General features: G+C 42.3%; 2 protein-coding genes across 2 annotated transcripts in view; both read left to right on the forward strand.

Annotated features, from left to right (window-relative positions):
- Positions 1-614, forward strand: part of LOC311005872 (piggyBac transposable element-derived protein 4-like) — a gene marked incomplete at both ends in the record, with an annotated part of 1,414 nt that extends 800 nt beyond the window's left edge. Inside the window, 2 exons of the mRNA XM_083998480.1 lie at positions 1-79; positions 192-614. The exon at positions 1-79 is cut by the window's left edge and continues 800 nt beyond it. Of these exons, the coding sequence (XP_083854606.1) occupies positions 1-79; positions 192-614 (502 nt within the window). The remainder of the gene's footprint in view (positions 80-191) is intronic.
- LOC311005932 (piggyBac transposable element-derived protein 4-like) overlaps positions 1-5,567 on the forward strand; it is a gene marked incomplete at both ends in the record, with an annotated part of 11,596 nt that extends 6,029 nt beyond the window's left edge. Inside the window, one exon of the mRNA XM_083998539.1 lies at positions 5,154-5,567. Coding sequence (XP_083854665.1) covers positions 5,154-5,567 — 414 coding nt within the window. The remainder of the gene's footprint in view (positions 1-5,153) is intronic.
- Positions 5,568-13,466: the final 7,899 nt, after the last annotated feature.

Below are 13,466 nucleotides of genomic sequence, written 5' to 3' on the forward strand. Positions count from 1 at the left end.
CGACGATCATGCCAAGAAAAAGCCCGTCATCATCACAGACTACAACAAATGCAAAGGAGGTGTCGACACCCTTGATAAGGTATAAGCTCCATTACGCATAGGCTACATTTATTTATTCTTATGTGTATTGATGAGAAAGAATACTTGGAAATTGTATTCATGTTTTTTCTTTCTTTTCTTTTCTCCACTAGTGTGTTGGCTCCTACTCCTGCAGGAGGAAAACAAACAGGTGGCCATTGGCTCTCTTCCACAACATCATTGACGTCTCGCTTTACAACGCCTTCGTCTTGTGGAGATCCGTCCAGCCGTCCTGGCAGAAGCACAAATTATACAAGAGGAGGCTGTACAATGAAGACGTGGGGGAAATGCTGGTGACCCCACACATCAAGAGGAGGGAGCGACTTCCTCGCAGCGCCGCAGCTGCAGAAATAGTGGTCAATATGCAGAGTGATGCACCTGTGGCTGTTCCCCTGCTCTCTCCCAGTAAGTCTAAGAGGAGGCTGTGCGACTTTTGCCCGGAGAAAAAGAGAAAAATCGACAGGACCTGCATCAAATGTGAAAAGTTTACATGCAAAGACCACAGCCTGTCCATCTGCAGCGGCTGCTGCACCTGAGCTGGACTCTCAGACACATAGCTCTCTCTCTCTCTCTCTCTCTCTCTCTCTCTCTCTCTCTGTCTCACTCTCTACCTCTCTTTTGCCTACTCCCCTTCTCAGCTTCTCCCCATCCCCAACAACATAACCAAATGTGCCCCGTGTTATTAATGTTTATCTGTCAGTGTTCATTCAGAGTTTATCTTTCCAAAATAAATGTTTTTCTTGTTCAAACTGATCTTGTATTTTTTAAATTATTTATGCCAGGGTATGTGTATGTGTGTGTGTGTGTGTACTGAAAATCATCATGATTATAGGCTAAAAGCATTAAATTTGATCTGCCAATGCAGAAAAAAAATGATGCATCAAAACCAATGTTCCTGCAACTCATTGAGGAGTTGTGTAAACATACAGGCATAAAGGGTTAAAAACCTCCAAGTAGATAATTATTATTTGATATGTATTTCAAGCTGAAGTAGTTTAAAGGACTGACCTGTTTAAAGTAAAAAATATTAACTTTTTTTTTTTTTACAGCAGTTTTTGTTGTTGGGGACAAATGTGTAAGTAAATTTAAAGCGGTCCTTCTGTGTGGAGTTTGCAGTGTGGAGTTTGCATGTTCAATCAATCAATCAATCAATCAATCAATCAATCAATCAATCAATCAATCAATCAATATTGCACAGGGAGCAGCTCCAAGTGCTTTTAATGAACAGAGAGGACCGTATAGACATACAAACACACACACCCAAAAACTAATAAGGAAGCGCAAAAAGTGATTAAAAGGAAATAAAAATGGAAATACTGCATAAAACCAAAGTTTAGATCTAATAAAACAATAACAATAATTAAAACAATAAATGGTACTATAAACCTAAAAACAATGCTTGGGTTCTCTCCGGCTTCATCCCACAAACCAAAGACATGCAGGTTAAGTTAATTAGCAACTCTAAATTGCCCGAAGGTGTGAATGGGAGTGTGCTGGTTGTCTGTCTGTATGTTGGCCCTGTGGGTGACCTGTGACCTGTCCAGGGTTGTACCCCGCCTCCTGCCCTAAGTCAGCTGAGATAAGCTCCAGCTCCCCCATGACCATCTCAACCAGCTGAAACACTTAGAAAGCTGCATACATTTGCATCTGTTATAATGAACTATTATTGTCAGATATTAAAGTGCATCAGTGCCTTGCACTTAGTTTATTATACTGCACATATTCTGTGCAGGATAATAAACTAATGCATTCCTTTATGTTAAGATTTCATTTTGGACTCTAACTTTAACTTTTTGAATTTTATTTTTGTCCAACAGATGGCGCTTCCTGTGTTTTCCCATTCAAAACAAGCAGGAAAAAAAATTCAAACTCCTGGCTGTCTTCTGCAAGGGTGCCCTAGTCTTTGCCTGCTGCTGAAATGAACCAAAACAAAACTTGACTTTTTTATTGATTGCTGTATCGAGCTTTTATCTAAGGCCTATTTGGTCTTCTGTGTTGGAGTATTGAGCATTAAAAAAAAATCACGGTTTAGGTGTAGGGGAGACTGGGGACAGTTGCAACACTTTTTACATTTTTCTCAGTTACTCAGAGACTATTTGGACTAAACTCACCAAACTTTTATAGATTAAACATACATTTGTCAGCTAATTAGTCATACCATTTAAAAATGGTTACATATGACACATCAATCAAAATATTCATTTGAATGGAAGAATCCAGACGTTGCAACTGACCCCAAACGTGGGGACAGTTGCAACACGGATCAGGGACAGTTGCAACATATTAACCATACATTAAATTTCACTAATTAACTTTTGATTTTTGTCTCAATAAGCATAGTATTCCTAAAATATGCACTGTCTTACAATAATACTATAGTATTATTTAGTTATTTAGTAATATTTAACAGTTGGAGTTTTGTTTTGCGTAGAACATAGGCCTTGAGTCAATGTGCAGAGGTTAACAGTGGTAATAAAACTCAATAGCTCAGTGTGAGACAAGAAGAATTAAACTATTTGCAATACAAGAAACCTTTATAAACATGTACTCTACTTTTGGATGATTTATTCACAGTATGACATCAAATAAATTTACTTTTCTCTAATTTTCAAAGGAAAATATATGTGGCTATAGTCTGTCCCATTGAATAAGATACAACTACAACTTGCATATTTCATTATAGGAAGTTATCTGGAGAATTATTTTGAAATCTTAGTCTCTCATGGTTTAATATAATTGGCTGTTCTGTTCATCATGAGGAAAAAAAATAGATATATTGTGCCTATTTTAAGCTAAAAAATTTTCATTTTATACATTTGCATTTGCATAGTGCTTCCATATTCAAATGGCAGTTGTTGCAACCGTCCCCACCCTGTCAGTCATGACAAAACATCATGTACTAGCTAGACACAATGACACTGACACATGCTAACCATGTCATTTGATAGTCAACAAAACAGTGATTCAAACTAGGTATGTTTGGATTAATTCATACAAAAGGTCAGGACAGTATGACAAAATTACAGCTCATGAAAAAAGCTACTTTCATACCCTTAAAACAACTTTGTCTCAGTACAAGCAGGAGCAGATGCTGAATATGTCTTTTCTATTATTGGTGGGTAGAGGGTCTAACTGTGAATGTGCAGTGTGAGTGTCATCACTCTAGCATGTTTCTGATTGGAGAAATAAGGCTTGTTGCAACCGTCCCTTGTTGCAACTGTCCCCAGTCTCCCCTACATGCCGTTTTTGTGTGTGTGTGTGTGTGTGTGTGTGTGTGTGTGTGTGTATGCATGCATGAGCAATTCACTGCACAGCAAATCTGCCTACGGGCATGAATAAAGAAACATAAATCTGAACCTTTGTTTTGGTTTTCGCTTATGCAAACGCTGCAGCGAGGATTATTATTATTAATACAAAATAATAATAATAATAAAGGTCTTGTTCTGGTTCTCGTTCAGATACAATTGATCATGCAGGTACAAAAAACACACACACACACACACACACACACACACACACACACACACACACACACACACACACACACACACACACACACACACACACACACACACACACACACACACACACACAGACTGCTGCAGCCGTGGGTTATAAGCATGTGCAGTAGGTGGGCGGAGTCATTTTGAAAATGGCAGAACAAGACAACAACACCGAGGAGAGCTCCCTGATAGCCCTGGAAAATGTCATGGACATTGACTACGAGGATGACTCCGTATTAACCTCCCCCGAGATATCTGATTGTGAGTCGGACGGGGTGAGAACAGATCAGCTGGAGTCCAGCAGCACCGACACATCTGGAGATGAGGAGGACGAAGACGAGATCCAAGACGCAGCAGCGGAGCTGGATGAAGAGGTGAAGGAGGAGGAGGAGGATGCAGCAGCAGAAGCGGCGGGTTGGACCTCAAAACATAAAAAAATAGTGTGGTCTCCCACAGATAATGAGACGTTCCGCTACGTCCCAGCAGCCAGAGGTATGACCCCGGGACCGACACAATATGCCGTCGTCCGAATCAACGACCCTGCGTCCAGCTTTGCGCTGCTGCTGACGGATAAAATCCTTGAGCACATTGTGGACATGACAAACCTGCACGGGAGTAGATCAAAGGGAGAGTGGCGAGATGTGGACGTAATGGAAATGCAGGCTTATGTGGGGCTGCTCGTCTTGTCGGGTGTGTACAGGTCCAAACATGAATCAACCCTCAGCCTGTGGAATGAGAAATCGGGACGGGGCATTTTCCCGGCCACGATGTCCCAGAAAAGATTTCACGAGATCACCCGCCATATACACTTTGATGACAAGAAAACCCGATTCCGACGCCGCCACGACAAGCTGGCTGCTTTCCGCACAGTCTGGGACATGTGGACGCAGCGCCTGCCGCTGCTGTTCAACCCAGACGTGGAAGTCTGCGTGGATGAACAGCTCGTCCCATTCAGAGGCAAGTGCGGCTTCAGGCAGTACATGCCCAGCAAGCCGGCCAAGTACGGGATAAAGATCTGGGCAACCTGCGATGTCAAAACATCATACGCCTGGAGACTGCAGATGTACACGGGCAAAGCGGATGGCAAATCTGAATTTAACCAGGGGATGAGGGTGGTGCTGGATATGACAGACGGGCTCAAGGGTCACACCGTCACCTGCGACAACTTCTTCACCTCCTTCGCGCTGTCTGATGAGCTACTCGCCAGGAAAATGGCCCTGGTTGGCACAATTCGCCACAACAAGCCCGAGCTTCCCGCGAATATCCTCAAGCTGAAAGCGAGACCGATCTTCTCCTCCGTGTTTGCCTTTACGCACACCCACACGCTGGTGTCTTACGTCCAACGGCGGGGCAAGAACGTGCTGCTCCTGAGCACTAAACACCGCAATCCGGACATCAACGACGATGACAAAAAAAAGCCCGTCATCATCACAGACTACAACAAATGCAAAGGAGGTGTCGACAACCTTGATAAGGTATAAGCGCCATTACGCACGAGTTACAATACACACACTTTTATTATTCATTATTATGTGTAATTCATTCATGTTTTGTGTTTCTTTTCTCCATTAGTGCGTTGGCACCTACTCCTGCAGGAGGAGAACAAACCGGTGGCCATTGGCTCTCTTCCACAACATCATTGACGTCTCGCTTTACAACGCCTTCGTCCTGTGGAGATCCGTCGAGCCGTCCTGGCAGCAGAAGAAATCATACAGGAGGAGGCTTTACAATGAAGAGGTGGGGGAAATGCTGGTGACCCCACACATCAAGAGGAGGGGGCGCCTTCCCCGCAGCGCCACAGCTGCAGAAATAGTGGCCAATATGCAGAGTGCTGCACCTGTGGCTGTTGGCCTCTCTCCCAGTAAGTCTACAAGGAAGCAGTGCGACCTTTGCAAAAAGAGAAAAACCGTCAGGACCTGCATCAAATGTGAGAAGTTTACATGCAAAGACGACTGCCTGGACATCTGCAGCCGCTGCTGCGCCTGAGCTGGACTCTCACTCTCAGACAGACACATAGCTCTCTCTCTCACACACTCTCTACCTCTCTCTTGCCTACTCCCCGTCTTAGCCTCTCCCCATCCCCAAAAACCCAAAAACCTAAGCAAAAGTGCCCCGTGTCTTTATCAATGTTTATCTGTCAGTGTTCATTATTTAGAGTTTGTCTTTTCATAATAAATGTTTTTCTTGTTCAAACTGATCTTGTATTTTTTATTTACAGGGTAATAAGCATTTCCTCTGCGTGCGTGTGTGTGTACTGAAAATTATATTATTAAATTTAATCTGTGCCAATGCAGAAAAAATATTTCATCATCAAAACCGATGTTGCTGCTAATCATTGAGGAGTTGTGTAAACATACCGGCAATCAAAGGGTTAAAACCCCCAATGTATATTTATTATTTGATATGTATATTTCAGGCTGAAGTAGTTTTAAAGGACTGACCTGTTTAAAGTGGGAAAAAAATCTTGTATTCTTTTACAACAGTTTTTGAGAAGCTGACCTTTTTTTGTTGTTGGGGACAAATGTGTAAGGATAAAGCATCCTGTGTGGAGTTTGCATGTTCAAACAATCAATCAATCAAACTTTAAAGAGCACTCTACAGGAAGCAGCTCAATGTGCTTTACATGATAAAAAAAGAAAAATAAACAGAGAGGACATTCACACACAAACATACATTTGCATACAGTCACAAACCCAAAAACTAAAGCACTGAGGAAGCGCTAAAAAGTGAATAAAAGGGGTAACATTGCATAAAATTAAAGTTTAGATCTAATAGAACAATAACAACAATTAAAACAATACAGTGCTTTAAACTTAAAAATAATGAAATTCAGCTAAACGCCAGACTAAAAAGCTAGGTTCTCTCTAGGTGCTCTGGCTTCATCCCACAGACCAAAGACATGCAGGTTAGGTTATGCAATTCTAAATTGCCCGAAGGTGTGTACAGGAGGGTGAATGGTTGTCTGTCTGTATGTTGGCCCTGTGAGTGACCTGTGACCTGTCCAGGGTTGTACCCCGCCTCCCGCCCTAAGTCCGCTGAGATAAGCTCCAGCTTCCCCACGACTCTACTGAGGATAAGCAGTTGATAAGATAAATGGATGATAGGACTTTCTTTCTTTTCTGTGTGAGACAAGATCAGTGAGGTTTTTTTAAAATCAGCCAATTTAAAAACTTTTTCTATTTCAAATGATAAATGTGTATGCAAGTCTGGTCGCTTTTCCGCTGTTTTGCTAACCCTCCTCCTGGCCACGTGCATTTATTTTCAATGAAGCTGTCAATCCATGGAGCGGTGGATAACGTTATTTATCATATACGATGTTAGGATATTTTGTGTAGTCTTGTGTCATAAACAGGAGATGACAGGTTGAAGGGTGTATTTGTGTTGCAGTGCTGAAAAGATGAGAGCTGGGACACAGGACAGGCTATGATCTTGCAAGTTTGATTGTCAGCCAAGAGACGCTACGTGGAAGACAGAGAGCCTCCATTCTCCCTGTAACAAGTTACAAATCATTTATTAAACCGTACTTCAAAGACGTTAATTAAGGTAAAAATGTTGCATACATAAGGTAAAAATCTTACATTTTCCCCCTTTAAAAACAGCTTTGAGGGGCCTTGTTGGGGAGAGTTTATTCCAGACACTTGTTGGCTGATCTGAAACATTCATTCTCAAACCTTTAAAAAACTAAAGTTGAGTATTTCTGAGCTACCATGTTGTTCTTGGAGTAATGCTCCTGTGTTCGGTGCTGAGATCACAAAAAGACCGAGATTGATGTGATGAGTGTATTTGAGTGAACAACAACTGACGGCTCAGATAATCAGACGGTGGCACCAAGACTCTCTAAGGGGAAGTGAAGGAGGTTTTGTGTTTCTGATTCTGACTGAGCTGCCCTGAATGTAAAACAATCGGTGAGCTTCATTGACCTCTATTGACGACTTCTAGGAACTGCAACAGCTTCAACAGACCTCAGCCTCCTCTGTAACAGCATATAGAGCATACCTCTCCCCCCTTTTTTTCTTTTACCACTCCCAGTTCTCGTAAATCAGAGATAACGGCGCCAATGTAAAGGAGGTCATGGCAGAGATCTACAACAACATGAGTGAGCAGCAGAAGGATCATCCTGACACCTTCTTCATAACAGCTGGGAATGTCAGTCAGAGAAGTCTAACATCTCAACATCTGTTCTGCCTATATTCTGCCAACATGTGGACATTTTAACCAGAGGTATGAGTACTAGACCTATAGTGTATACACACATCAAAGACTCTTACAGAGCTGCTGCCCTCCCCCATGTCAGTAACTATTACCATCTGGCTGTTATGCTCACTCCAGCTTACAAGCCCACAGTGTGACAGGTCAGGCCAGAGGTCAGAGAAGTTAGAGTATAGCTACAGGAAGCAGTTCCGCACTGCAAGACTGTTTTGAGAGAGGAAGCAACATGACAATGTTGCTGACTTCCAGGAACGCAGTGGCATGCAACAGTCTGGTCAAAGTTTCTGTTAATGTGAACAGTTAAGCAAGTGGAAGATAAAATGATCTCCAAAAGGCATAAAGTTAAACATGAAACACAATATTTTAAGCAATCAGTGTATTATTTTTGTTTTCTTCAATTTGAGAGTGAAAAGGGGAAACAAAACAGCTGCCTGAAAAAGACCCAGGAGACTTGAGCTCTCAGACAATTTTGTTCAAGGTTTCAGACAAGATATGCTGTGGTAGTTTCCAAAGGGGGGGCTACTAGGTATTAACTGCAGAGTGCCAACATTTTTTGTTGCAGGCCCTTTCTCTTTTCTGTCATATTTATTTATATGTGTGTGTGTGTGTGTGTGTGTGTGTGTGTGTGTGTGTGTGTGTGTTGTGTGTGTGTGTGTGTGTGTGTGTGTGTGGATGGCCTACGTAATAAATAAATTAACTACAGCTAGAAGGAGAGAGGAAAAAGTTTATGACCTATTTTTGGTAAACTGATCCTTTAATTGTTGTTATGAATCACTGAGCTTTATTGACCTCTACTGGCAGCTATTGAAAACTACAGCAGTTTAAACAAAAAGCTGTTCGATCGTGTAACAGACACAGTAACATCACAGCATTAAAATCTGAAGGAGTAAAGTATCACATTAGATCAAAGGCACAATAAAACATCTTGTGTTCAGGTCTGGCAGGTTTAATGTGTCTGTCTGGGGACGAAAAGTGAGGGAGGGCACTGCCTGGCTGGATGGAGTCACCTAAACACTGCTGAGTCTTGGTAGCTAAAGGCTCATGTTTAATATACTGCTCATTATTGAGATGGTAATTTCAAAGTATTCATTTTGTAATTTTGTAGTATAAACCCGCTGATGTAGGTTGTAAGTTGTTGATTATGATAATGCTAAAGTAACAATATGGGGATTTAGGGGTGGGGGGCAAGGAGAAGGAAAGTTATGGGTGGGGTGGAGTGTGAGGATACGGAGAGGAAATGTTTGTGTGGGATAGCGGTAGTGGTGGTGGGGGGATGAGGGTTATAGACCGTTTCAGAGAGTATAAACAAAGACAGGTGTGGCTCATTAGAAAACACTCTGCTACACTAAATGGAATGGAGCCTTAATTAGTATCCTTGGTAACACCTGTATTTGTTTATACTCTCTGAAACGGTCTATAACAATAACATTACTCCAGCTATATACAATCATCATAATACACTTTGCATTGCATTTGCATGCATTGATTAATAAGGCTATACTACTTATGGGATTATTATTATCATCATTATTGCTATTCATGCACATTATTATTGCCAACAGGAAAGTGCTATTATTGATTTTTGGTATTACTGCTATTGCTATTTTATCATTTTTATTATCAATGACTGTACAACTGCTCCTGATGAAATTTTTGAATTTATTACAATTACTGCCATTACCTGTACATTCTATATCACTATCATCATTTCATTATTCTTCCATTGTCATATTGCAGCACCATTGTCATTAATTATGTGACACACAAACTGAATACACAGTACATAAACAGCCATACACACCATAACTACAGTTCTTTCCCAGTACCCTCACTAGTCTATCCACTCTGTCTTGCTGTTCTGTTCGGCCTTCCCTTGCCCTCTCTGCTTTCCCCCACTGCCTCTTATAGCTGAACCCAAAAATTAAAAGGATGAAATAGAAAGGAAAAGGGAAAAAAATCATTAATTAATAAAATTTAAAAAAAGAAGAAAAGGAAAAAGAGGAAGGAAAATGATTGAGGATTTAACCTCCAGCCTCATGAACAGACTCCCTCCCTGGTCTGGGAGTGGTTCTGCAGAGGTTTTGGAGCAGGATGGGGTGTCGCCCCCACCGATCAGCTTCCGCCCCAGGGCCTGGAAGCGGCTGGAAGAAGGGAAGCCCCCTATAGAAGGATGTTGATTGGGTATGAGGAGTGGGGCAGAGGTGGAGGGGTGTGAGGGGAACAGGAAGGGGCTGCTTGTCTTCACATTTCTTTCTCTCCTCTCTTCCTATTTCGCATGTATATTTCTTTGCATACTCTTTCTCTTTCTTGTTCCAGTTCATCCCCATTATTTCCAACATATCCACATTCATACACCAACACAAAGACCAAAGACATGCACATGCACAGACCACCTTCCACCACAACATCAATTCATACTATAAAGCATTGTTTGCAGTGTAGTATAGCATTTGTTTTTGTTTATTTGTCTTTTCTAACTCTTGAGGGTCATGGGTTGTTTTTTTTGTTTTCATATGTTTCTGTTGTTTTCCACTTGTCTTGTATTGGCACCAGTTAATTAAAAAAAAAAAGAATAAGTATAAACCTGATTAAACACTGACCTGGTTGTATTGGTACATTGGGAGTCACAATTGGAGTGATAAATATTACAAATATATTGTGTTAGAAGTACAAAATGGAAGATTTGGAGTCACTGTATAGTCACTGTAACGGTTGGGTCCCACCTTCCTGTCCCCTCTCCGTGTCCTACACCCCAGCGGCAGCCTCCTCCAGTCCCCTCTCCAGCCGAGCTACAGCCATCTTCGGACAGCACTCCTGTTCCAGCGTCGAGGGTCTCGGCTGACGCCACTCCTGTTGCGGCATCGGGGATCCTGGCTGACGTCACTCCTGTTGAGCCCAGCTCCTGTCTCCAGTGTCGAGCCAAAGGCCTGTCCGGCTCCTGTCTTCAGTGTTGTTATCGGTACAGGTCTGTGAGGGTTGTTGTCTGTGTCTGTGCTTGCCCCGCCTACCAGGTGATTGCCCTCCACGTCAGTGCCCTGAGGGATGCTGTAAGCCTTTAAAAGCTGTCGGGCTCAGTCTGTTCTGTGGCTGCCGGCCCCACACCTTGTGATTCTCGTCCTTTGTTTGCCTCGTGCCAGTTCTGTTTTTGTTGAGGAATTAGTTTTGTAAACTTTCGTATGGGAACCGGGCACTAGGTTTAGCTTTTGTTCTTTTGTTTGGGGGTTGTTCCTCCTCTGTTTTTTCTGTGGTTTTCTTTTAGGTTATGGGTGGCGTGGCGTCCCTTTTTGTTTTCCATAAAGTGTCTATTTTGTTATAGTTATCGTTTAGATATAGTTCCAGTGTTGAGCTATTGGAGTGCTCAGCTCCTGATTCTTGTGTCCAGTCAGCCAAGTGCCCGGTTCCCGATTCTTGTGTCCAGCAGGAGGCCCGTCCGGCCCCTGCTGCCAGTGTCCAGCTGGCCCCCCAGCCCATCTCTGTTCTGAGACTCCACTTGGTGGTCAGCTGCCCTCCTGGTCTTAAGTCGGCGGCCCGCCTCCCTCTGGGTCATCAGTGGGTGGTCTGCCACCCTCCTGGTCTCCAGTCCCGCAAGCGGCACCGCCCTCCAGCCCTGCCTCCGGAGGGGATCCAGAAGCAGTGTTGCCCTCCAGCCCAGCCTTCGGGCCGTCCCCAAGACTCTTCGTGCTCTTCTGCCCAGGCTCTGGACTGTACTCCAGACTTTCCGTGCTCTTCTGGCCGGCCTCTGGGCCGCCCTCCAGAGTCCCTGTGCCCGTCTGCCCGGCACTCCCATGAGACTCCTGAGTCTTTTTTTCTTGTTTTCTTGTTTGGTTCTAGTGAAAATCACACAATAAAGTAAGAGATGAGCAACTGTAATTTAACTCCCCTCCCCTTTTTTTTTTATTGTTTTCTCCCGTGCTGCAATAACGTTTTGTTAATGGGGAGTTTTTTACATTTCACGATGATGATACGGTCTGAGGTCTGTAATATAATGTGTGGTTGGCTCAGCCTCTATTTTTATTATTTTTATTACACAGTATAAAACAAATTGATATCATATAACCTGCCCTGATTACAATAACATTAGCACCACTGAGCTTGATGTAGAAGGTATGTTTAAGATACTGACATACAGTACATGAGCATACAGTACAGTACAACTTAACAATTTATACTGCATACAGCACAAATACATGTATTTGTGCTGTATGCAGTATAAATTGTTAAGTTGTACTGTTGTATTGGGTCGCCATATAATGTGATGCTGCTTTTGTTGTTATGTGTGTGCTATAGTGCGATATATAAATAAAATTTTACTTACTTACTTAAGTTGTATGTGTACAAGTCAGTGCGTTCGTACATAACTATGAGCATGGATCCATGAGTCAGTATGAGAAGCATGACATGTCTGTAATCCGAGATGAGCATTTACAGGAAATGGAAATAAGCAATGACCTGTCCCCTGTGGCAACATGGGGAGTATAATATATTCTTCCTGTCCTCTATAATGTCCAGATGTTATTCATTTGTTTGCATCAGTCTTGTTTTTGTCCACTGTACATACATTTGAAAGAAGCAGTCAGTATTTAAAGCCTGATTTATACAGTGAGATTAAACTGTAAATTGTGGGTGGTAACTGAAATATTTTGTTGTTTGATTTTTAATGCATCCTGTTTTTGCAAGATTGTTACCTAATGCATGTCCTTGAGCAGGAATCAGAGCTGCTCCCTGGTGGAGAGCAGCATCTTGATGCCTCTCACTGCTTTTCAACAAACATGAGGATGATTTACAGGTACCCTCTGACTCATCTCTGGATGTTAAAAAGCAGGAGTGTTTCTCTGTGTCAGCAGATACTCATACAGGCCTTTCTTGCTCGGTGGTGTCTCCCACACACACGCCACATCAGGACGCCTCAAGAACACCAGTGACTCATCAATTTGCAACCTAAATAGATCAAACAGACACATCTAGAGATGCTGTGAGAAGGAGAGCAATATATAGGACATTGTACTTTGATGTGAACTTAATGTATCTATCTAATCTAGTATTGAAGTAAGTGAGAAGATGGTTGAAAAGAAAAGGGCATAAAGAATACTGTTTGTAAAGAACACTGAAGTTACAAAGTCAGAGTCTTGTTTCTGCTGTTCAGATTCAAAGTCAAGAGTACTGTATCTGTAGCAGTCTATGTGGGTTGATGTGTGATTGTTCAATCATCAATCATTATTGTGCTACTGAACATGATTCTACCACATCAGTCTGTTTAATGCCACACTATCTTTAAGGTAATTAATTTCTAGTTTTCTAGAGCACTTAAACCTTTAAGTGTCTGGCTGTTCAGGTATACACCTCCCTCCCTTACTCTTTATGCACTATGTATTGAATCTTTCTAAGTAGGTTGTGGAAAATACTTTGTTTCAGGTCATTTTCTCAAGGTTTGCCCCAGGTTTTCTAACCTCTCTCGAGTGTGTTGACTGCTTGACAGATGCATCTGAAGCTACATTGAGAGTATGCACTGGAAATACTTAGAAAAATGAGAATAACTGATTTTATTGTTCCTGTTTCAACCGCCGACTAAAAGAAAAACCGCTCTACCACATGTACTCTGCCTGCTGAGGCTGAGAGTGAGTCTGAAGACCAACCTCCTTCTCTCCTCACTGCAGCAGTCTGCTATTGGCCCACTGA

This window comes from Trachurus trachurus, assembly GCF_905171665.1.
Source record: "Trachurus trachurus genome assembly, chromosome: 22".
Lineage (NCBI taxonomy): Eukaryota > Metazoa > Chordata > Actinopteri > Carangiformes > Carangidae > Trachurus > Trachurus trachurus.